General features: G+C 41.5%; 1 protein-coding gene across 1 annotated transcript in view; it reads left to right on the forward strand.

Moving 5' to 3' along the window:
- Nucleotides 1-23009, forward strand: part of vipr1b (vasoactive intestinal peptide receptor 1b) — a 45467-nt gene that overhangs the window by 15124 nt on the left and 7334 nt on the right. The window contains exons 4-9 of the mRNA XM_037079918.1: nucleotides 9137-9237; nucleotides 11982-12079; nucleotides 15841-15973; nucleotides 21556-21709; nucleotides 21806-21866; nucleotides 21948-22020. Of these exons, the coding sequence (XP_036935813.1) occupies nucleotides 9137-9237; nucleotides 11982-12079; nucleotides 15841-15973; nucleotides 21556-21709; nucleotides 21806-21866; nucleotides 21948-22020 (620 nt within the window). The remainder of the gene's footprint in view (nucleotides 1-9136; nucleotides 9238-11981; nucleotides 12080-15840; nucleotides 15974-21555; nucleotides 21710-21805; nucleotides 21867-21947; nucleotides 22021-23009) is intronic.

Genomic DNA, 23009 nt, shown 5'->3' on the forward strand with positions numbered 1-23009 from the left:
AAGCTTTCACTTCACTTTCACAGCAGGTGATTTGATTTGATGTCCCTGTTTTCTTCTTCTTATGTTGACTGATTTGTTTCTTCCCCACTTCAATATTATTGTAGGGATGAGACAGGATAGAACATTATTATTGTTACAACTTGTTAAAAGGATTTTCAGTGGGCCTCAGTTGTGAATCATATCGCAATCATAATATCTGTCAGAGTCAGCCACAGCAGTTTTTTGGCAGTTTTCTGTATTTTTTATTTTTTTTTTGCCTTACTCTAAATTTGAATTGAATATTAGGATGATGAATTAAACTCACATCAAAGCGGGGGTCGACTGTGGTGCAGACCAGCGTGAACACCAGTTACGATATTTCCTCCGATGCTGCCTGACCCAAAACATCCCCATCAGATCCTCGTTTTTTTTTTTTCTCTCCTCTCAGAGAATCATTTTCAGCCCTCTGCTGATGGGTATCCATTCCACCTTTTCAACACCTCCAGGCAATTTCCCTGCAGCTCTTTCACCTGCTCATCTTGTGACCCAGCGAGTCATCGCTTATTCTAGCCTCCTGAATGACAGGTGTGCTAGTACCCAACTGTTTACAGCTACTGGAAAAATAAGATATTAAATCAGGTCGCTATATTGTGGTTAAAATGGATTTTGGCAGGTTTTTCAGAGACAAAAGGGCCGTTTCATAATTCCCTCTCTGTGTCCAACCCTTTATCCTTTATACTTGACACATCGGCATTAACATCTGCTGGTTCTTATAAAGCCTTCTCCTTTTTTTCCACCTAAAGAGACAATACAAGGCTTCATTAATCCTCAGTTTCTCCACGCTACGTTTGACGCTTCAGGGCAACTCTTTTACATTTTTTTCTTTAAACGTGCAATGTGTGACAATTGGCCAACTCACAAATTCATACTCCAAGCCAACAGGGGGCAGCTGCAAACTGTAGCTGCCATCACATTGTTAGCTTGGTTAGCTCTGCAGCTAGCGAGCTTGGAGGAGTAGAGGAGTGTATGGGAGCTTTGGGCCATGACGGGCTGAACCCATCTGGCTGTCATGTTGACTTTAGTCGATATCTCTGCAGCAATATGTAGATATCATATCCTCAAATCTGTTCTTTCTTCACATTTGGTTGCTTTTTAGTTATATTTGGGTCTTGCCCCTTTATAGGTGCTTGAGGGCAGAATTTATTACCTTAGCAGAGCTCCTGTTTCCAGTATTTACGCTTCAGCTTTAAAAAGATAATATTCCAATCGACTTTATCTGGCCTGTACTGCTGCTGTTTTCATGACAACAGGACCAACAGACTACTTGGCTGTGGAAAGTAACAGTTAGCTCCAGAGTTCCTCTTCCTGTTTTTTGGGGTCAGTTTTCATGTTCTGAGCATTCATCGAAAAAGTTTCTAAAGTTTTTTTTACAGTAACACACTCCATATTTATTTATTTTTTTTCTCATTTTGTTGCCCAAAACCTCCTTTGAATGTGAAAAGGCTGCTGTTAGCTACGTTTGCATATTCTGTGGGTGTGAAAAAGCCGATCCATCACCTCTTAAACATTCAGTAAAAAATTTAATATGGTCTCTATCCACTGGTGCAGGCTAACGTGACATTTTTTGCGGGGATTTTTCCTTTTCCTGTGGGAGTGTTGCCGCACTCATGCAGGCATTAGCGACTCAGAGAGTCAAACAGCAAATTAGAGACACGGGGAAATGTGACACTTCAAAGATGGAGGATGCACTTTAATCCCCACATGTATTGATGGCAGCATGAAAGAGGTTGACTTTAAAGCTGATGACAGGAAACAGAAAAATCTGGCAGTGCTTTGGCTGGTGGGGTGAAAGTGCACCACCACCAGCACCGTTTGTTAAATATTCCTTAGAATAATGTAAAGATTGCCACAATAAAAGTCTTTCTGGGTCATCAGTTATAATATTATTTTAAAATATTATAATAATATCATATAATAACATCTGATAACAGTATCAGTAAGCTCCCTTGTAGAGCACATTACAGAACCATGAATCACTCCAATATTGATTGTTGTTTGTTTTCTCAGTATAATAAGCAGGAGACATACTTTCATGTAATTAGGAGCCACGGGAGCTTTAAATATTGAGCCCAACATTGAAGCAAACGCTCAGTTTTCTCTCAGTACTGGTCTAATTGGTTTTCTGGGTAAAACCTCAAGAATAAATTGACCTTTTTTTCCCCAGTAGTCCTGAGACTTTAATTTCCCACTGAGGCAGAAATGAACAATACACACCAACTAGCTGGTTTGTCTCATATCATCAGACTGAATTGTTTGTTAACTGTTTTGCATGTTTGGTACGGTGTTGAGTTCTGTCGGCGGTGAGCGGTTGAGAAAATGCATGTGCATTTATAGTGCAATGCTTGATAGCCTGACACTCATCAGTAGAATCCAAGCAATGTACTTATTCACAGGACATTATTCATCATTTTGGTGCCAAAGTATTCAAGCAAAATTTCAATCAGGTTTAAAGATATAAAGCTGTTGATCTTTTATAGGAAAATCAGCTTTGTGTTTAAAGAGCAATCCGATCTGATTCAAAGCTGATATCTTGTTGTGAAACTTAATCAGGTGAGGGATTTCACAGACGACTCCATCCCGTGAACACAAGCAGCTGTCAGGATTAAGCCAGATTTTGACAGTCACACACAAACTCTTTTTATCAGCCTATGTGGCGTCCTCAAACAGAAGCAAAACTAGTCTACCCCTCCTTCTTCATTTTCATTCACATTAAAACGACATAATGTTCGTGACCTTTGCCAGACATTGCGCTGCAGCAGTTGGTGCACAGCCCTCATCTTCACACTGATTGAGTTTCCTATTCACATCCACTCCTTTTTGTTGCTTCACCTTTAATACGGAAATTGCTTTTACCCCGATTCACCTCGTCTGTGTTTTATGAAAGGAAGTTGTATGCGCAAGAAAAGTCAATGGAAACAACTCTCAGTGAAAACCATCTCTCAGCACAACGGTGAATGTTGTGCGCAGCCACGCTACAGCACATTCAGACCTGTTTTTCACAGTTTACTGACATGTGCCCATGTCCTGTGGTAATAAAAGAGAGGTGGTGTAGCTCCTGGTGGTTGTATTTTCAGTTACAGTTCACTTCAAAGTCAAAAACACATATTTTTCCTCTCACCTGTTGGGCTTTTTATCCATCTGGACAATTTTTGCGTGAGTTGCCAACTTTTGGAGATATGTCTGCCTTCTCTCCAATAAAATGGAACTAGATGGCAGTGACCTGTCATGATTTCTGTAACTACAGGTTGCTGTTGAGTTTTTCGATCGATTTTCTTAGCACGTTGAGCACCACAAACAGTGTCAAGCCGAGACTTTAAGACTGATATCTCATATAACATTTTAAGGGGTACAAGAAAACATTTGTATTTTAGATTTTTGGTTGAACTTTCCTTTAAAAGCAAGATATTAGAAAGACACTTATAGTGACACTATTGGGGTCTAGGCATGGAGGGATTTTGGGGACTGAGAAGTGTCAACACGCCCAACACTGGGTTAGGTATGTGGTCAGGAGTTCAATACAGGAGTTTTAAAAGTTCAAAGTCAGGTTTTGTCTCCTATAAGAAGCATTCACACACTACAAGATAGATAAAAGGTGGTCTGCCGCCAACATAGTCACAGCCACTGATGTTCTGATGGTCCACAGTTAGCCAGTCGTCTGCCCACTGACAAACACACACAATTACACTGACAAACACTCACACGGCGGAAACTAAGTGAGAAATATTGTCTGCACTTCTATTAGATCGAGCGCTAGATTCCTGTCCAAGTGGTATATTTGTCTTGTCTCCCAAAAAGATGGGCTGTCTGCCATTTGTTCACAGTCATACCAATTCATTATTTCCCTCATGATTAATATAATTGCCCCCACAAACTGTGTACATACGTATGCTCTCACGGTGTAAAGGGATGCTAAAACATACATGGGGTTTGAGAAACAACATATTTGCATCTGTTTTCAGTGTAACAATCATGAACTATTCACTACTTCTGTGCCACTTTAGAGCTAAAGTGGTTGTTTTTCTTGCCGGTCCCACTTAGTGCTGGACTGCTCAGCTAAGCAGACATCACAGCAATTAATCTTTCATTGTGAGAGACGACTATAACGGCTCGTCTCTGTGATTATGCGCTTTGCATCTACAATCATAGTATAAGTCAGACACACAGGGCCTCCATTTATTGATGTTGGAAGAGAAGGCAAAAACAATGCAGCGTGGCTTTTTATGAATTCCACTTTTCTAGTATTAAAGAACACGTAATCACAGGACTGGCATGTACAGTTCGATCTGTGGGGGTCTCAGCTTTGTGTCGATGCTGACTGAGCCATAATCACAACATTGATTGTGTGTTCCGATATTTAGCGTGACCAGGAACATGTGTCACTCTGACACGTGAGACCAGCGATCATATCTCAACCGTCAGTGTCAACCTTGAGCTCAAACAGGTAGTTTCAGTTTTCCTAAAGTCAACCAAACATGTTGACTGATGTCTGGAGGTCACACAGTCTATGTGAGTTTTTCTCCCGACTGGCTGCGGCAGGCAGAGCGGGAGCAGACGTGGTCAAAAGCAACTGTGGAGGTCTTGTAATCCCCATTAGACACTTCAGCGCACCAAACTTTCTTTAAGCTTGAGGGACATCTTCTGTAAGTTCAAGGGGCTCATCATAATTCAGTTCTGAATGCTACTGGAACTATACAAACAACGGTAGTCGGAGGGAGATCGGTGTCTGCTGGTGTCAGATAATTGAGTGAGTGTTGTGCAAACCTTTCGGAAAACAGAAAAACAAATTCATGAAACTTCAAAATCGAAATGGTAAATATTCCGCATGCAAATACCTTCAAGCTCAAAACAAATATAATGAGATGGAAGCAGCTTGAGGTAAACTCCTGGAGGGACACAGAGACACAGCCGAGACTTCAGATAAATCTCTCTAAATCTGCAACCTCAAAAACTTGGTTGTACGTCTGGTCCGGCTCCTTCGATCTTTCTTTTGTACATTTTGTCTTTCTTTCGGGTCAGGATAACTTTTGTCAAATATATTTATAACAATTTTGAAAAGCTTTTGCACTAAGGCGGACATGAACGCCAGACTCCACTTATAAAATCACTCAGTTCAGTGAGAACTTTTCAAACTTTTCAATAATTTGAGCCTTCATATGAAATGTCATATGTTTAGTACAAAGTCTCTCTCTCTCTTCCGCTGCTGTGAATCCAGATCGTACCTTGTTTTTATTATCAATTGAGGGTTATTATGATGCCTTCTTTTAGGGGGTTCTGTAGCCCCCTTATGCCTGGGTCCATGTCGTAATGTAATAATTCTCAGGAATTTATCAGTAATTGATCCAGGTCTGGATAGGAAGAAGATCATTGTGTTAATTGCCTGCAGATTATGACCACATTTCTGCAAAACTAATGACATTCTCGTCAGCATCAGTTGTACCATATGTTTAGCACTAGCTAGCTGCATGCCAACGCGCTAAACTAAAACCATGAACATGGTATACAAAACACACGCTAAACATCTTCCTGTTAGCATTGCAATCGTGAGCGTATTGGTATGTTGTTGTTAGCATTTAGCTCAAATCTCTGCTGTTTCTGACTCGAGCTACATGCAGCTGCTAGCGTAATCAGAGGATACAATGAAAGTGTCAAAGAAATTTTATTCTAAATGACTCCATATCTTATGTGGGCACATAGAAGGGCATTCATCATCAAGATGTATTACAACTGCCAGAAAACCTATTGGAAAAACTGAACATTTGACAAACAATTTGAGGAAAATATTGGCCTATTCCAGCACTCACTGAGTTTCCAAGTAGACAGAGAGAGATGGCTGATAAACCAAAAATCAATTCCCAGCAAGCTGACACCATTCAGGTGCAACAACAAGTCTGAAAACGTAATCTGTCGGAGTAAGAACATGCAGTCGTCAATCATGTTTTACAACGTATGATTATCTCTAATCAATCATGCAGCTCACCTGAATCATAAGAAGTCTGGCTGCAGTCTGTGTCTCTGACCACTGCTGGATATGTTTCACTCAACTGACTGACAGAGTCTCCATGGAGATGACCTGACATGAGTGAATGAAAACATGCTCTTTGTGTTTCCCTCGCTGCTTGTTATCAAAGAAATATAATGATTGAAAGCAGGAGTGACCTGGGTTCCCCTCAGCAGTAAGTTTAGTTGTAAATGACAGCTGAAGATGCTCCCTGTGTGAGGAGAAGGGCTGTCTCAGGTGAGCATGACCCAGCTAGGTGGGATCATCTTTTTCTCTGCAAATGGCCAGACGCTGCAGCTGATGACGGCGTTCCACTTTTGCTTTGTTCCCTCACATACACAAAAAAATGTCACGACAGGTGGCCGCATCATCCAGGACATCATCATGTGGAAGACGATCCTCCTGCATGGGAATTTACAGATTGAGCTATTAGTGGTGGTGATGGGCCTATCAGAGAATGGCTGTCCACGAGCTTCTCTTCTGCTCTGGTGTTTATAGATTATAGATGAACTTTTTCGAAAGGCAAGGCAAGTTTTGAAAAGGAAGAAGAATGTGTGGAATAAAAGAGCCAATATCTCTGGCTCTGCTGTATTGATTTTCATAAGAGATATGCAACATCTTTAAAGTTTCTTAAGATCTGTTCAAAGAGAAGCACGACAAACGGAACAGGGCCAAAGACCGAACCTTGGGGCGTAACCTGACACAGAGCAACCGAGACAGCCCTGTCAGAGAGATAGTGAGAGAAGCACTGCAGGGCTCACCCAGAGACACAACCACTGCTTAACACTGTCGGCTGTGACTCTGAAGAGCAATTTCTTTTGAGTACAACAGAAGACAGCCTGAGTGACTCGTACAAAGAAATTACAGTTGAGAAACTTCAATAAACTTTTGCGTCTTCTTGTATAGTAAAGGTGCTGCCAGTTTGTCCAGGATGCACGGACAAGTTTATATGTAATGTGTAAGATGTATTTAACAAACTGTGTGTGTGTTAAAGTGTCAAAGCTGATGCAGTATCTGTTTGTGAAATGGCCTTGAGTCCGGATGAAGTCACTCCTCTCTGTGGTGCTTTTCTGTCCTTCCCTTGTTGCTTCATTCTACAGTATTCCGCAGTGCAGTAATAAATCTACTGAACAGTCCCCGACCACCTTTCCAGCAGATGAGTCGATTGGCCTGAACAATGCCTTCACGCCTTCTTTTGTCAATGTTTCATTTAGTGTGTGTCTGCGCGTGTGTGTTTGGAGCAAACACACACATCCATGAAAGCATGTTTGGTTAATAGAGGGGTGGATCGAGGATGAAATAAGAGGGAAAATGAGGCTGAATATGAACCCATCATCCCAGCAAGACACTCAAATGCAGCCACGGCAGTGATGATACCAAACCTCTCCCTGGCAGATCAGTGTTTCTAGACACCGACCTCCTGCTGCACAGGCTTTCCTCCGCAGCTCTGTGCCTGCGTATGATAACATTTGGTCATTATTGTCCCGGTTTGCATATGCAGAGAAGCTTGTCTGTTGGTCACATTGTAGTTGAGGTCGCATTTGGGGTTAAGCTTTTTACATGAACCTCTGATGCACCACAAATGAATAAACCATGAATGAAATCCCATGAATAATCCAAATAACCAACTATTTCTGGTGCTCGTCTCCTGCAATTACGCACAAAAAGTGTGTCTTCAGCAGAGGAAATAGCAGGTTATGTCTAGCGCAGTGTGTGAGGGAAAACGGATCTTAACACACTGTATCAATAGGATATGGACAGTGGAGAAATCACTACAGTATCTATTGATATAATGGACGCACAAAGCCTTCAACGTGTCGGTGGGAGGTTTTAAAAAGACGGTTCTGCTGTATCGAATTTACGCAGGGGGAAGAAATGATAACCTGGATGTTCTTACAGTAATGCATAAGCAGTGGTATGACATGTTATTTTATTCAATACAAAATCTCATGTAAACAATCCACGAAAGAAGGAAAGAAAACCACAAAGTCGTAACAGTGAAAAATAGGAGCAGACAATCGCATTGAGAATCAGAAAACGTAAGTAGGCACAGATGTGTATTTATTATACAGGATTCTTATATAATTATTTTTGTTCTTACTCTCCTTATTAATTTGAAACAATCAGCAAAGCCTCCTTTCCAAGTTGCTCTGTGTGCAAATGCGAGCTAACCCAAAGTCCATTCATTCATATGAGAACCTACCTGATCCTGACCTGAGGCACTGTTTGCCACAGAGAGTTATAGCATAAACACATAAGCTCACTGATTGAGCTATATTTATAACCCTTTCTTGGGAGTTCATAGTTCAAAGGTATCTTGTAGCTAGCAGGCCAGTGTCCACACTTATTCGATACCATGCATCCCTGTGTCCTATTTTTGTTTTGACTATGCTTCATCGGCATATATGAAACAGAGAATAATAGATTATGTCAAATGTCAGCGATGATGTTTCTATCCACCGACACAAAGCACTGTTAACTGAAAACCTGATATTTAAGTATGTAAATGTAAGTAAAGTCTATGTGTGGGAAACACCAGGGTGTACGTCCATAGTTGTGGAGGCAAAACAAAACTTAGTGGAAATAAGACATGATCAAAGAGCTTTTGTTGCTTAAACGAAAGAACCATTGGGACTCGGGATAATGAAAACCCTGGTCTGCATTTTGTACCTAAAACATCCGTCCAGACTGCGTCATCATGACCCTTGTGTGGGAAATAAATAAAATAAATACCAAGGAATAATGGTCTTGGCATGATAATGTTTTCTCATATGACATGCATACCACTCCTTCACTCGAGCATTTTAATATTTATTTATGGTTGGATGGGTGAGAAGATGAGGGTCAGAATGTCAATGCCCTCGGCAGGCACAGAGTCAACAACAGCTCACCTTAATGGGAGAGATCCAAACAGCAGTTTGTGAAGGTTTTTTTAGTTGTTTGCAGTGACACAACAAGCCGAGGCACAAGGTCACTGATTTCAGCGTAGGTCTTGCAGCACTGGAGTGTTGGATACATTTAAACTAACTCGTTGAGCAGATAAAAGAGAAATCTGCTGCCTGGGTGGCTTTGACCTCTGCATGTCTTCCCAAACTCCAGGTAACCTCTCCAAGACCTGCACAGCGGACGGCTGGACTGAAATGCATCCTTTTGACATCGCCGTGAACTGTGGGTACAATCTCAACGGCACTGGCGATGATGTGAGTACACCTCCGCTGTCAATAAGAAGCAGCAGAGCAGATACCCAATGGTCCCAATTGTGAATGAATCCTGTGGCACAGTGCGAAACCGGCTCGAGAGCCAGTAGGCAGGAAGAATTTAATAAGCACATCCTTTCCTTGTCAGCGGGGGGATGTTGGCGGGTCTATCAGGAAAATAACTTTATTGATCGTTGGTTTCACAACTCATACTTTTTCTATGCCTGCAGTCAGTTGTTTCAGTTATTGCCTCTAGGGACAAAGAACACAACTGAATGCACTGGCCAACATGAGAACTGTATGTCCATGTTAGCATCTTAGAGCTTTGAAAAGTGTTGCTATTTATTACTCCGCTTCTGGTGAATTTTGGTAATGAGGGATTTGTTTAGACGAAGTTTGCTCATTCGCTTATTGCTGAGAGGTAGATGAGAACAGTACTACACTCATGGGAGTGGAGCTGAGGCTAACTGGTGATTAGCTTAGCTCAGCTTAGTTGAGAGAGTCAAAGCAACTCTAAAGCTCACTGATATTGTATCCTATGTAATGTAGTCTGAACAAATATGTTTAATACAAAGTTGTGGTTTAGATCTACTGTAATGTAACAAATAGAATAAAATTGTGCAATATGAAAGAAGTTCATGGTAAAGAATTTCGTCACTCCCATTTTATTCTTTCTTTAGCCGCTGGCTGCAACTTGAGCCCTGTGCTTTAATGTATATATGTTTGCACTGAGGCAAATTGGCACCATTAACAGAACGAGCTATTATCAGTTTCAGTTTGTTGTGTACCCGTGAAGGTACAGGCAGCTTTCTCTGGATTACTCTGATGCTGCAGACAACTTCAACCTATGACAATTAACAGGCACGTTCTGAAGTTTAAAGAGTATCATTGTTCTGTGATCCCTACCTGGATTTATGGATGTGCAGTTGCCATAACGACGTGCTCAGAAAGTGCAAATTCGCGTCTCCACTATGTTCATCCATTGCTCGTTTTATCTGTCCGGACTGGAAGGCTGGAGACAACTGCAGAGTTGTTATAAGTATCAGTGGGGTTGCACTCTCTTGATCTAGTCGTATTATTAATAATGTTGATTTTATCTACTTAAACCCACATACAAGAGAGAGGTATTGAACTCTTGGCAAGAAAGTTAAGTTCTTTCCTTTTTTTCTCCTCTTCTTGTATAAAGAATTCATGAACTAAAACAGTATTCAGACGACCCCAAAGGTGAACATATCTATCAGTCAACATTGTTTCCTGAGGCAGGCATATGTCTTTGAAGCAGAACACTCTTGATTATCATTGACGAGTCTGGCTCAGTTAGTATATCCTGCCTCTGTTATCAGACATGATTAGTCATTAGAGGTTATTTGTGATGCCTTCAGGGCAAGGAAGGGAATAAATAGGGCACATGTTGGTCTTATCCAGTGTAATGCAGAGAGAGTTAATCCGTGTTGACAAAGGTGGAGCAGAGAGCTGAATGGGCTCTACAGGGCAGTAAAAGCTTTCTAGGTGGGCACTCTGCTCTGCGACGGCCTCATTAGTATGCCATGTAGGAAGTCAGGAGGGACCAGGCTGATGAAGTACTCTAAAAGGAATTTGATGTCCGTCCCTCTGCATACTTGATACCTCCGTGTGCCACAGGATGCAGAGCTCTTAATCTCATTTTCATCAAACACAAAGCACACAGCAGCACAAAACTTTGTGGAGAGGCAAGCGAAAGCTTCATGTGAAATCCAGCTTTACAGAAGACGACAACAAATGTTAGCTTGCAGTGCATCAGCAGACCCAGTTGGACTGAGTCTTATGAGGCGAGGGGAAGTTTGAGCAGAGCTGGTATGATAATATGTAAATCCCACCACAGGAAGGACTTGATGCCCTCTGCCAGTCATGGTTTGAGTTTTTTGGTTTTGTTATTTGCAGTTTTATTTTGAAGTTCTGTCCTCATGTGTCATGTTTTGCTTTTCATTTCCTCCCTTTGACTGTTTTCCCATCCTTTTTCTGTTTTCACCTGTGTCCCATCAGATAATCACCATCTTCCCCTCTGTCTCTGTCAGTTCAGCTGCTCCTTCCTGCACTTGTGTTCCTGTGTCTCCCTGTCCCAGCTTCCTGTCGTGTGTTTCTGGCTTTTGGTTCCTGATTCCTCACGTCATTTCTGCTTTGTACTTTCTTGTACTTTCTTTTAGTTTTGGTTTTGTTATTCACCTTTTCTTGCTTCTTGGATTTTGGATTACTGGCTTTGTGTTGATAAAGCTCGATTTTTGTTACCTGCTTGCCTGTGTGTCTTGTGTTTGGGCCCCCCTTTGTTTATATCACGACACTTCCAGTAGATGGGAAAAAAAAATAATTGTGTGGATATAGTGGTTTTGGAAATAGACCACAATGAATAATACCAACACAAATCTAGTATCATGCATCCCTTGCAACCCCTCATCACAGGGTGCATGTTTTTGAGCCTGGAGCTTTTAGAGGCCAATCATATAGACTATTAATCTGGAGTAATTTTATGGTTGTTTTGTTTGAAACCCTCTTATAATTATGTCTTGACGCAATAGACTCATCGGTCAGTGGTGACCGAAATGTTATCACCAAAATGGGCTTAAAGAATCAAATACAACATGTATCATTCTGCAGAGAAATTGCCCCGTGATCATTTATCTGTTTTTATTTGACTTTGTTTCAATACACACAGCAATACAAACGTCACATTTGACTTGTGTTGACGCCGTGTTCTTTTCTTTTCCCTTCAGGGCAAGTTCTTCTGGCAGGTGAAGATAGGCTACACCATCGGCCACAGCGTTTCCCTCATTTCTCTCACCACGGCCATCGTGATCCTCTGCATCTTCAGGTGTGTAGAACAAGCAGCGAGACACACTCACCACACGCCTGCTCATTTCTTATGTTTCCAGGAACAGTTACCGTTCTCAGCGTACGTAGAGAGAATCAAAGATAAATTTATGTTTTCACTCCAGACAGCAGCCCTAGGCTTTGCACTATTGACTTTTATGATAATTTCTGAAACACAAACCCTGTCCCCGGCCTCCCGTGGCCAGTTGTTTAGAGAACGGATAAAAGGAGAGTATGAAGAAGAAGAAAAGGAGGAAGAACAAACAGTCACGGCTGCGGGATCCCCTGTATGGAGAATTAATAAGAGCAATTTTACCATAAAGCAAACTGACGTTGATGTTCTTCCTGCCGGGCAATATGGTACGGACAACATGACGGTTTGTACATCAAACACTTTGAACTGGGATTTGATAACCTCCGATCAGAGCAGCTTCACACCCGGGCAGAAATACGGGGCTTATGTTAAACTATGAAAGACAGGAAGAAAGATATAAAATGCTCTCTGAATTAAACTGTCAGTCAAACACGGCAATACTTTCTTTAGAGGGCACTTATCTGCTGTGCTTTGGAGATTAGACGTCAGAAGTACAGTGATGTGTGTGATGTTTGACAAGTGAGCGACTGATTGTGAGCTCCTCAAACACAATTACGGTTTTGATGTCGAGAATGACGGAGATCACAGCTCCGGTGACAGGTGGCAAATTTCTTTACTCTGGAGGACAATAAATAGACAATACACAGTATACAGTATGTGCACGACTCAGATAATCCAGATTGGAGGGACCTAGGGAAGTTATTTTGTTATTTCCTGTAGTTGTTGGAAATGCTTGTTCAAAAAGTTATTAGGTTTGGTAGACACAAGATGCTGTATATATTTACATTGCTCATGAGTATGTTGCAGTATACAGTATAACCATTTCAGCCCAGTTTAAAAAAGGCACATCACGCATATTGTAGGAATACATATTCATCAGTTATCGCTTTTACAGTGCTTATTTTACAAATGGGTTGCTGTTTTATGGGAATATAGGGAAGACCAAAACTAATGTCACAATACATAATTGAAGATGCCATCAAATGCATCAAAAGGTATTAATAAAAATGAATGTGGGCAGTAATTAATCTAGAAAATGTGACCTAAATGGCTATTTGTGCTTTAATTTACCATTGTATTGAGCCGACCCGCCTCCTGATCTTATTTATTTTTGTATTTTCTTTTTCTTTTTTACATTTACATCATTTACTCTGAACAGGGGCAAATTCAAGCAAATTCATAGTTCAAGTACTGTATTTGAAATTAGATTAATGTAAATGAAAGTGACTGACAAATATTGTAAATAATGGTGTAATAAAACCACAGTGTTCGCCACTGAAGTCAGAAAAAGCGGATTATTTTTATTACATGCAGTTTCTCCACCTCAGTCGCAGGAACCCAAGAATGTAACAAGGAAATGTGAAAAAAGCTGTTTGAATAGTGGATGGATGGTGTCCATTTCGGCGTTTTGTCACCGAACGCACTGTAAATAAGCTCTTTGCTCCGCTGCAATAATGATCCCTGCATGAGTGCTCCTGCTGAGAAAATCACTCGTCATGCTGCACGAGCTCTCCACACTGCTCACCTGAATTCACAGCCAAAATAATGTGACGCAACAAGTATTTTTTCTTTCTTCCATCCAACCATCAATTCTTCACTGTGTGTCCACTAATTCCCCACAGTGCCACAAGGAGGGAGGGAATGACTTTTTCTCTATTACTTCTTTTTGTCAGCATTTTTCTGGTAGTATAGCCTGCCCCTGCTGCTACACTGTGTAATGCTGCATTAGTCACAGGTGGGAGCTACTTTTCATGTTTTCCACGGAGACGTGCAGTAAGGTGTGAAAGTGTGTGTCCACCTGAGACTTGCGTCCTGCCCTGGTGTGCCCAGAGCCACAAGGCGGGCCAAGGTCAGGGTGATAAAAGGAAAAGGTGTGAAAGTGTGAAATGGAGGCCGTTCAGCAGGGATGAGCCCGGAGGAGAGTAATGACAGGGCAGTGGGAGGGTGAAGATAGCTGAGTTGGTTACAGTGAGGGGTTTCAACAGGGGCCGGCGTGATGGAAAGAGGCACACCTGTTTCTAAAAGATTACAGGTCAGAAGCAAAAAAAAAAATATGACAGCCTGTCGCATTTGCCGCAGTTTGATCTTTTGAGAGCCGAAGTCATGACGTCAATCAGGACTACAGCCGTTGATAAACTAAGCTGTGGTTGCTCAATGGTATCTCTCAGCCCGCGTGTCTTTCATCGGCCTTTCTGAGAAAATGAGGCGCGCTGCTGTTGTTTTCCTCCCCTAGACCCTATTCTGAGACAGCTCAGCTTCACTGCGGCAGAAGCTGAACAACGTTTACTTTGTGAATAACAGCGACCTATAGTGCAGCAGCTCAGGTACCCACGTCATTGAGTCTGTTTCGTCCTTATCCATAAATGTCACCAGCGCCCTCTCCTAAAATCATTTCTTTAACCTTTTCAGTCCTAATCTCTCCGTTGCCTAAAAATGTTTACATTGCCCACTCCTCTCTGTCCAGCTGTTAGTGCAGATGTGGCAGGGTGATATGGCCTTAGAATAATGTTGTTTTTTTTGTTTTAGACAATAGGCATTATGCATTTTATCTTTTAAAATCAACTCAAAAGCACTTTGGAGTCAAATATCACAAAGTTTTTGACAAAATATGTCAGTCTCAAAATTGCATCTATGTTACAGGGACGACTCGGGGGTTTACCCAAAGTAAGTTTGATTTTGTCGACTGTCGCTCTAACTGCAGAGAGAGAGAAATGGATTACCTCATCCGTTTTGTTTGATCATTTCTGTTTAGTTGCCTCAAATCAATTAGATCTCTCTGCCTGAGAAGAAAAAGGTTTCTTCCCCCGATTCAAAGTTGTTTAACCTTGAACAGAAAATTACACGGAAAAATGACAGTCTCTAGTTACGACGACACCAGCACAGAGAGATTAGATCTCATTCTTGCCCAAAAATAGAAAATAACAGATGATTACACATGTGGAATCTCAACACTTTAATTCGACCGAGCTTTCTCCTCTCTCAGCGTGAGCCTGAGCGCTCAGCCTGAAGTCTCTGAGTAACTCAGATTGAAATGTTGCTGAGGAAAACAAGCATTTAACGATAATGGAACAGTGGCAAGAGTTCGGAGCGCTGACAAAATTTAGATAACAGCCTTTTAACAATTGTCATTTTAAGCCGCTGTGACAGAATGTTAACAAGCCCTCGTGGCTGTGAGATAAGGTGAGGTGGAACTTAAATGACTCCCTGAGGGGGTATCAAGTGATTATACATGCGCCGCATTACAGCGACCTGGAAACCAACATCGCCTGCATAAACAACAACTGATGCTCAGGCTCAGGCTCGTGCCATCTATTTCTCTCCCTAAACGTCTAATCTTCATGGCATGTGGTTAACATGATGGGGGAGTCGAGAAGTTGATGCTCAAGCACTTCAAATTGTTTCCGATTAGTCATTTTGAAATCAACACCTCTCGACTTCATCTGTGAATGAAGTGAAGGACCATCAAACGCTCTCACAGTGCTCTAAAGCAGATCCTCCCACGCGGTGATAAAACAAACTAATGAGCTTAATTATGAGTTTAGTCAGTCTGTTATTTGCTGTTATTTTAAGCTATTAACTGCAAGGACATTGGATAATGTGTGTGAAGGCCCTCTTTATTGAATTGTGTGTGTGTGTGTGTGTGTGTCTCTTGCCTCTTTTTCACCTAGGAAGCTCCACTGCACGAGGAACTACATCCACATGCATCTGTTTGTGTCATTTATCCTGAAGGCCATCGCTGTGTTCATCAAGGATGTTGTCCTCTACGAGGTCGGGGAGGTGGACAACTGCTCGTCAGGCTCCGTGAGTTGTTTTGTCAAAGGCACTGCTGTTTGCCGTGGGTGTTTTCAGATGAAACGCTCTTGTTTTGTTTTGTTTTTTTGTGCGTCTTTGAACCTTGAAGAAGTCAAACTCTGGAAGAAGCTCAGCAGGTGCAGCGGTCACTCAGGGTGTGCAGTCGTGGCGCCGAGCTGGAAGGCTGATTATCCACGTTACGCCACCTAATGAGAGGTCTCCTCGGCTCGGATGGGGACGAATAGATGGATTTCTGTAGTGCCGAGGTTTGACAGGAGACACGGAGGGAGCCTCAGTGGGTCGGTCGACAGGTCACTTTTATTATAACAAGGACAAAATCAAGGTTTTTGGTATAAATGACCTTCAGACATCAAGAACAATGAGTTGAATTACTGTATGATGGTGATTCTGTTATATTGCACTGTTGCATTAGTAGAAATTCTGTGGATTTATATCAGTAACACTGGACTTTTGAGAGTAAGCAGCAAGACTGGATTAACATCGGCTTAACAACCCCAAGGCATCAAACTATGGACGCTTACTCTGCTTCAATTTTTTATTTAGGAGTGTACAGCACTTAAAACATTGATTGACTCTTCCAATTCATGACCTGATCTTGAGGCCTTTTGAAAGCACCCCTATCATTCATTTAATCCCACAGAAGACTTCACAGTGTAAAGTCAACAAGTTGTGGTCTTAACAGGAGTCACAGGGGAGCGTTCTCCTCCCTTCTCTCTCCCTGCTCCTTCGATATTTTCACCCACTGTTCAATCCTCACAGCAGCAGGTGAGCGGCTTGTGGAGAAAGCCTGTTAGATATCGAGCCGATCAAAACCAGCGTCCAGTGAATTACAAGACAACACGCCGGGTGCACTTGAAAGCTTGTAAGGAAGAACAGCATAAGAGGGGCCGCGTTGAATGTTAGAGGTCGCATCACAATCGGAGCATTTGCAGGAAGGACGTAACACCAGAGAAGATCTTTCTCTCTCTGTTCCTCTGCAGAGCATGTGTGAATGTCTGTGGATGGGGGGGCTGAAGCCAATTTCACATGTGAAAATATTAAAATTGCTTATGAAATTGTGATTTTTCACATGTAAAAAAGCAAAATATTTCTTGCAGAGAAATTAGAAACAGAAATATTTACTTTTGGATTAAAAGTCAAGATTTTGAAATTTCTTTAACTGTCATGTCTCTCAAACAGCAAAATACATAAAATAAAATGCAACTCATATGAAACAAGACTAAACTACTGAAAACAGTAGCTGAAGATGTTGAGTCCACAGATCTGTGCTGTCCTTAGATAATGTCAGGCTTATAAGTACTTGGATTTATATCCATCCACGATGTTCAGACGTCTCCCTCTCTGCTCTCAATGCCAACCGCCGCCGCCGCCGCCGCCCCACCACGTCCCGCTGAACCGCAGACCAGAGGCCCCTGAGGTTACATGTGGTTTATGTAACAGGATGTGGCCACACGAAGCGCCGAGCCTCCGAGTGTATTTTATTAGTGAGCTCTCTGGCTGCCTCCGTTGTGTTAATGGAGCCACTTGGGTTGACAGGAGCCAGCTGCTCAAAAAGACATTATAGAGACAGGTTTGGAGCTCCAGCTCATCGGGACCCTGGCATCACCTCCTGCTGGCTCACTTACAGTGGCCGTCTGTGTGTGGGCGTCCTGTGTGCTGCTTGTTCTACCGCTGGATGCTTGCTGTAGTGACCCATTCGATTCATTCAGGATACAATCGCTGTTGGGAGGCTTATAACTAATGCATTATTTAAGCTATCTGCGTTTGTCACATCGTTCATCCAATGCACCGCTGATGGCAGGCTTTTTAGAAGCGGAGCGCCAGCAAATAATGTGTTCTGATTTGCATGCATTAGGACTGCTCCGGCCCACCGCGGTGCGTTTTCCTCCCTTCAACATGCCAAGCTGGAATCAGTTTATATACGCTCCTGAATTCCTGTTAGCTTTACCTCAGTTTAACAAGAAGCGGATCCCGGAAAGCAAACACAGGAAAGTTGATGTGCTGTGTACATTTCCACTGGTAGCCCAGGTGTGTTTGAATCAACAAGCAAACTCCCTCGGACATTTCTGAGAGGCAGTGCTGGTGCCAAAAGAGGATTTCTCAACATCAGTAATAGAAATATCCAGAACTGAACTTAAAGTAGCAATTCTGTCCTTAGACCCCGTCTCCTCGTGACACCAGTTAAATCCAGGCAGCAACTTTAATCAGCCATGGACAGATAAAGTGGAAATCAACACAACCTCTATCCTGTTTGCTCCTGAAGAAAGTCCTCCCTTCATGCTTGTACGAGAAGTTAAAGGGGCACTACGTAGTTTTGGAGAAGAACTTCAATCTGAGATACATACATAGTTGGTGTAAAATGTAAAGCTCAACATCTTTCAATCAAAATCTTTATAATCTTTATTTAAGTTAAAGGTGCACTACGTAGTTTTGGATATAGTTGGTGTCAAATGTAAAGCTCAACATTTAGAAGCTCTGTTAGTTCTTTTGTTTAAAAGAAATGCAGATCATACAAAAATATGCAGCGATTTGTCAATTGTGGTTGATTTAGCTACGTCATCACACTGCTGGATAGTTTGATTTATGGTAACCCATTATAGTTGTTAAAGTCATTTGAATTTGAATGTGTGGATCCTCTGCAAACTACAGCTGTCATATAAATAATAATCTTTCAATCAAAATCTTTATTTGTGTCGCACTTTTCAAAAAACATTGTCACAAATAGTTGTACAGGTTGAAATAAAAGAGTACACACAGTCAATATTAAAACAAGAAAACAAATGGTACAATCTATTGAGATAAAACCAACACATCATAAAATAATGATAAAACCAAGACAAATGGGGAACAGTTAAGGGTCTTGCGTGAGGAAATGGAAGCGGTGACTCGGCTCACCAGTGGGAGGAAACCCATAATGTAAGCAGGACAGCTTGTGAAGTGATTAGTAAAGGTTTGAAATCGATTCTGTATTGAACGGGTAGCCAGTGGAGCGTTATAAGGAGCAGAGTGACACTGATCTATATTTCCCTCGAAATGTGGTCGAGTAGAAGTATAAAGTAGCCACAAATGGATATACTGAAGTGAAGTACAAATACCTCAACAAAGGTCTTGACTAAAGGTCATAAAACTACATAACGTCTTTATAGACTCCTTCTACTTCAAACCATCATGTTAAAGTACACGTGGTTCAATAATGAGATAATAAGCCATTGTGGAACAAATGCACTGGAGTGACCTACAGCATCATCAGACCCATTACCATATAAATAAATAAGGGTAGAGATGCAGAAGTGCCTTGTACCTGATGGCCAGCAGGGGGCGACTCCACTGGTTGCAAAAAGAAGTGCGATTGTATAGAAACCTATGAGAAAATGACCTTATGTTGTACCTAAACACAAGGTGGCGACGGCCGTAATGCTTCAGAAGGTGGGTCTGAACTTCCAGAAACACAAGAAAAGTATCAGTGTAATAAACTATGAATGAGAAGCAGTTTGACGTCTTCAGTCTTCATCACTGCTCATGTACTGCTATCCGTGAAGACTCCGACTCCTCGGCAGGGGCTCGGGCTTTATACTCGTGCTCATCCTCCTACCTGCTCATTCATCATTCTCAGCGTTGTCCTTGTCTCTGTCTGCGGGTTGAGCTCGGCCTGTCAGAAAACAAACGTCTGTGCCTTATTCACATCCACTCATATCTCGCGTCTTTATCACATTACTCTTTACCTCTCTGTCCGATTGTCTCCATCCGTAATGTGCATCAGCCCATTCCTCATCACACTCTGTCCACTTCACCCACCTCCCCATTCGTCCCATCTCACATCTGTTACATCTGCTAAAGTGCTCGACACATTCACTCTCACAGGGTTATTTTTAAAGTGGGTACACTATTGATTTGTCTCATCTGCGTGATGCCCTCCCTGTTGCATCTCTAGGATGCTCATGCCTAAAACGAGCCTGTATGTGGATCATGGAGTCAGCCGCGGTGAGAGTGGTTTCCTGTGAATTGAAGAGGTTGTGAAAAAAGCGACATGCTACACACACCAGCTCAGCCTTCTGCCCACACCATTATGGAAAAATGAAGCTTTTATACTCGTGTAGCATGTTGAATAGCAGAGGACTGAATTTTGAATGAATTCACCCGTCCTCATGGAACTGTTGTGCTGTTGTTGAACCAGAACAGAGCTTCATCATTTCACCCTGTGTTGTTGTTCCTCTAATATCTGCCGGAACATTTGTGCACTATAGCTTTGCATCATCTATTTGGATGGATAGATGGAGTTACATGTTGCCATCTCACATGGGTGTACATATATAGTATATACATATACTGTATATATAGTTTTGAAGGACTGTCCTCATGTGTCATGCTTTGCGTTTCATTTCCTCCCTTCGTTTGTTTTCTGCCTGTTAATCACCCAACGCCCCAAAAGCTAATCGTAACTCTCCTCTACAGTTATTCAGAGAAAGATTTATAGGGTATGACAGACACAATAAGAAAATCAACAATAAACTAGCACATAAAATTGAGAAAATGTATATGAAATATTCAATTTTTTATATATGGAATACATAATGACAGCTTAAAACACTGTATTGAAATATTTATCGGCTGCCAAAGTTTGGAAATCCTTCAGTGTTGTAAACTTTGATGTTTCCCCTGAAAGCAACTGCAAATGAACTCTGTATGATGAAATGCCTCCACAACAGATAATACAAAATATACTGAATGCATAAACTTCTATTCTAATTGACATCCTGTCAGTCGTTATAAATATAGATAAGTCATTAATTAAAGGTATTGCACTTATGAATGTTGAAGTAATAATGAGTTGTTTTACTCTTAAAGTGGAAGTGTTTATAAGTGTTTGATAAAATGTTTCTTACTTTCTGCTTGTGAATTTTGATTCTGGCTACAGTGAAAAGATAAACCACAGAGCTTGGAATTCGTTATTGTTAATGGTTGTAACTGACCTATAGAACATTAATAATGAATGTTTTATTCGACAGTAATATAACTGTTTTAGGTATAAAAGCTAGAATTATGATTAGTGATCAAAGTTGTCTCTGTTACTAACTGAAGTCATGTTCATCATCCTGCTTTATTTAACATGCACGAGTTGAAAGCTACATTTGAGGCAATAAAGATGTTAATATGAGACTGTGAAATCAAATCTTTTGCAATGCAGAGCAACCTTTTTTTATCACCTTACTGTCATCTTCATTTATAATTCACTGAAGGCCCTGAGGTGGATTAAGTTTAATTAACCTGACATGCTCAGAGGCACGTCAGCTTGCGCCTGCAAACCCTCAGTCTGAGACAAGCAGACGGTGATGTGTTTATTTATTTGTGTGCAAAATTTCGTTGTAGCACTTTGGATAGTTTGGTTACAAGGCAGCCTGCAACCCAAAGAAACTCAATAAGTACATTCTTCCATTTTTTTTTTTTTTAAGTCAGTTCTGCCACTCTAGGAAATGAAACTGCACTTTAATATCTGCATTGTCATCTTGTTCCTGTTCTCTGTCACTCCACTTAGAAGATCACTCATGACTTTGTCCTGTGTCCACCTCCAGGTTGGCTGCAAAGTGGTGATTGTGTTCTTCCAGTACTGTATTATGGCCAGTTTCTTCTGGCTGCTGGTGGAAGGCCTTTATCTTCACGCATTGTTGGCAGTCTCTTTCTTCTCCGAGAGAAAGTACTTCTGGGCTTACATCCTGATTGGCTGGGGTGAGAGTGTCTTCCTTTTTTGCCTTTTTCTGCTCTCCTGGGGTTAGACCTCAGCTGAAGTCTCTTATATTTATGATTTCTTTTTGTCCTCCCTAGGAGGTCCGACGGTTTTCATCACAGCCTGGAGCATCGCTAAAGCCTACTATAACGATGTTGGGTAAGAAAAAACTTCCAGGGACAAGGGACTAGAATCGGCTGCACCTTCTTGTGTGTTGATATTGTTTCATGCTTTTACCAGGTGCTGGGATATAATCGAGAACACTGATGTTTTCTGGTGGATCATTAAAACCCCCATATTAGCATCAATCCTGGTAAGTTTGCGAGCCTCAACCGTTACGCGATCACTCAAATCCCTTCACTTTGACATTCTTGCAAGTTTCACTGTCAGCACTCTCGAGTCAGACTTTCAAAGCAGAACTAACTGCCGGTAGGAAGAAATGTCTTTGTCAGTAATTGTCAGAGCACCTCAGACGTTATCTGTCAGTGTTATCCACGGGAAGGCTTTTTAAACTCCACATTCTCTTTAGTGAACAGCTGAGAGGACGGCACGACCTCAAAACTCTCATCTCACATTAGAAAGTTTCACAGATATCTCTATTGATTCTTTTTTTTCTCGACTGGCAGCTTACCCCCAGCAGCATCCTCATGGCTTTCTTTATGTCCCGTTTCCATTTTGAACATCGTATTAGCATCCACACAAACATCTGTATGACAACACACAATGCTTGATGTTTGACAAGAAATAGCATGTAACTCTCTAATTTGAGTATGAATTAAACAATTAAGACATAATGTGTTAGTTAGTGTGTTTTAAGGTAGGTAAACTGAAAAACAAACTCCAGTGTTAACACTAAGCTATGCTAAACTTGAATAAGCTAAGCTAAGCTAAGCTGTTGGCATTCGTCAGCATTTTTAGTAAGATATCTTTTCACTCTCTTCTGAGAAGACTGATGGTATTCTGTACAGAATGTGAAGCCACATTACAGCCGGCGTCCGGTTAGCTTACACTAGCACAAAGACTCAAAATAGGCTAACAGCTAGTCAAGATAGAAAACAAACAGCCTACCAGCACCTAATTAACAGTAAGTTAGTGCGTATTACTGCATCAACTAACTCCCTTACTGTGAGCTGTTAGATTATTGTTTTTTTTTCACCAGGTTCAGCTGCTTGTTCCTGTTTCCAGTCTTTGTGCTACACTTAGCCAACCAGCTACTCGTTGTTGCTTCAATATTTACTGTACAGAAATAAAAGTGATATCAATCTTCTCATAACTCACGGCAGCAGAGCGAACAGGCAGAGG

This window comes from Acanthopagrus latus, chromosome 19 (assembly GCF_904848185.1).
Source record: "Acanthopagrus latus isolate v.2019 chromosome 19, fAcaLat1.1, whole genome shotgun sequence".
Classification (NCBI taxonomy): domain Eukaryota; kingdom Metazoa; phylum Chordata; class Actinopteri; order Spariformes; family Sparidae; genus Acanthopagrus; species Acanthopagrus latus.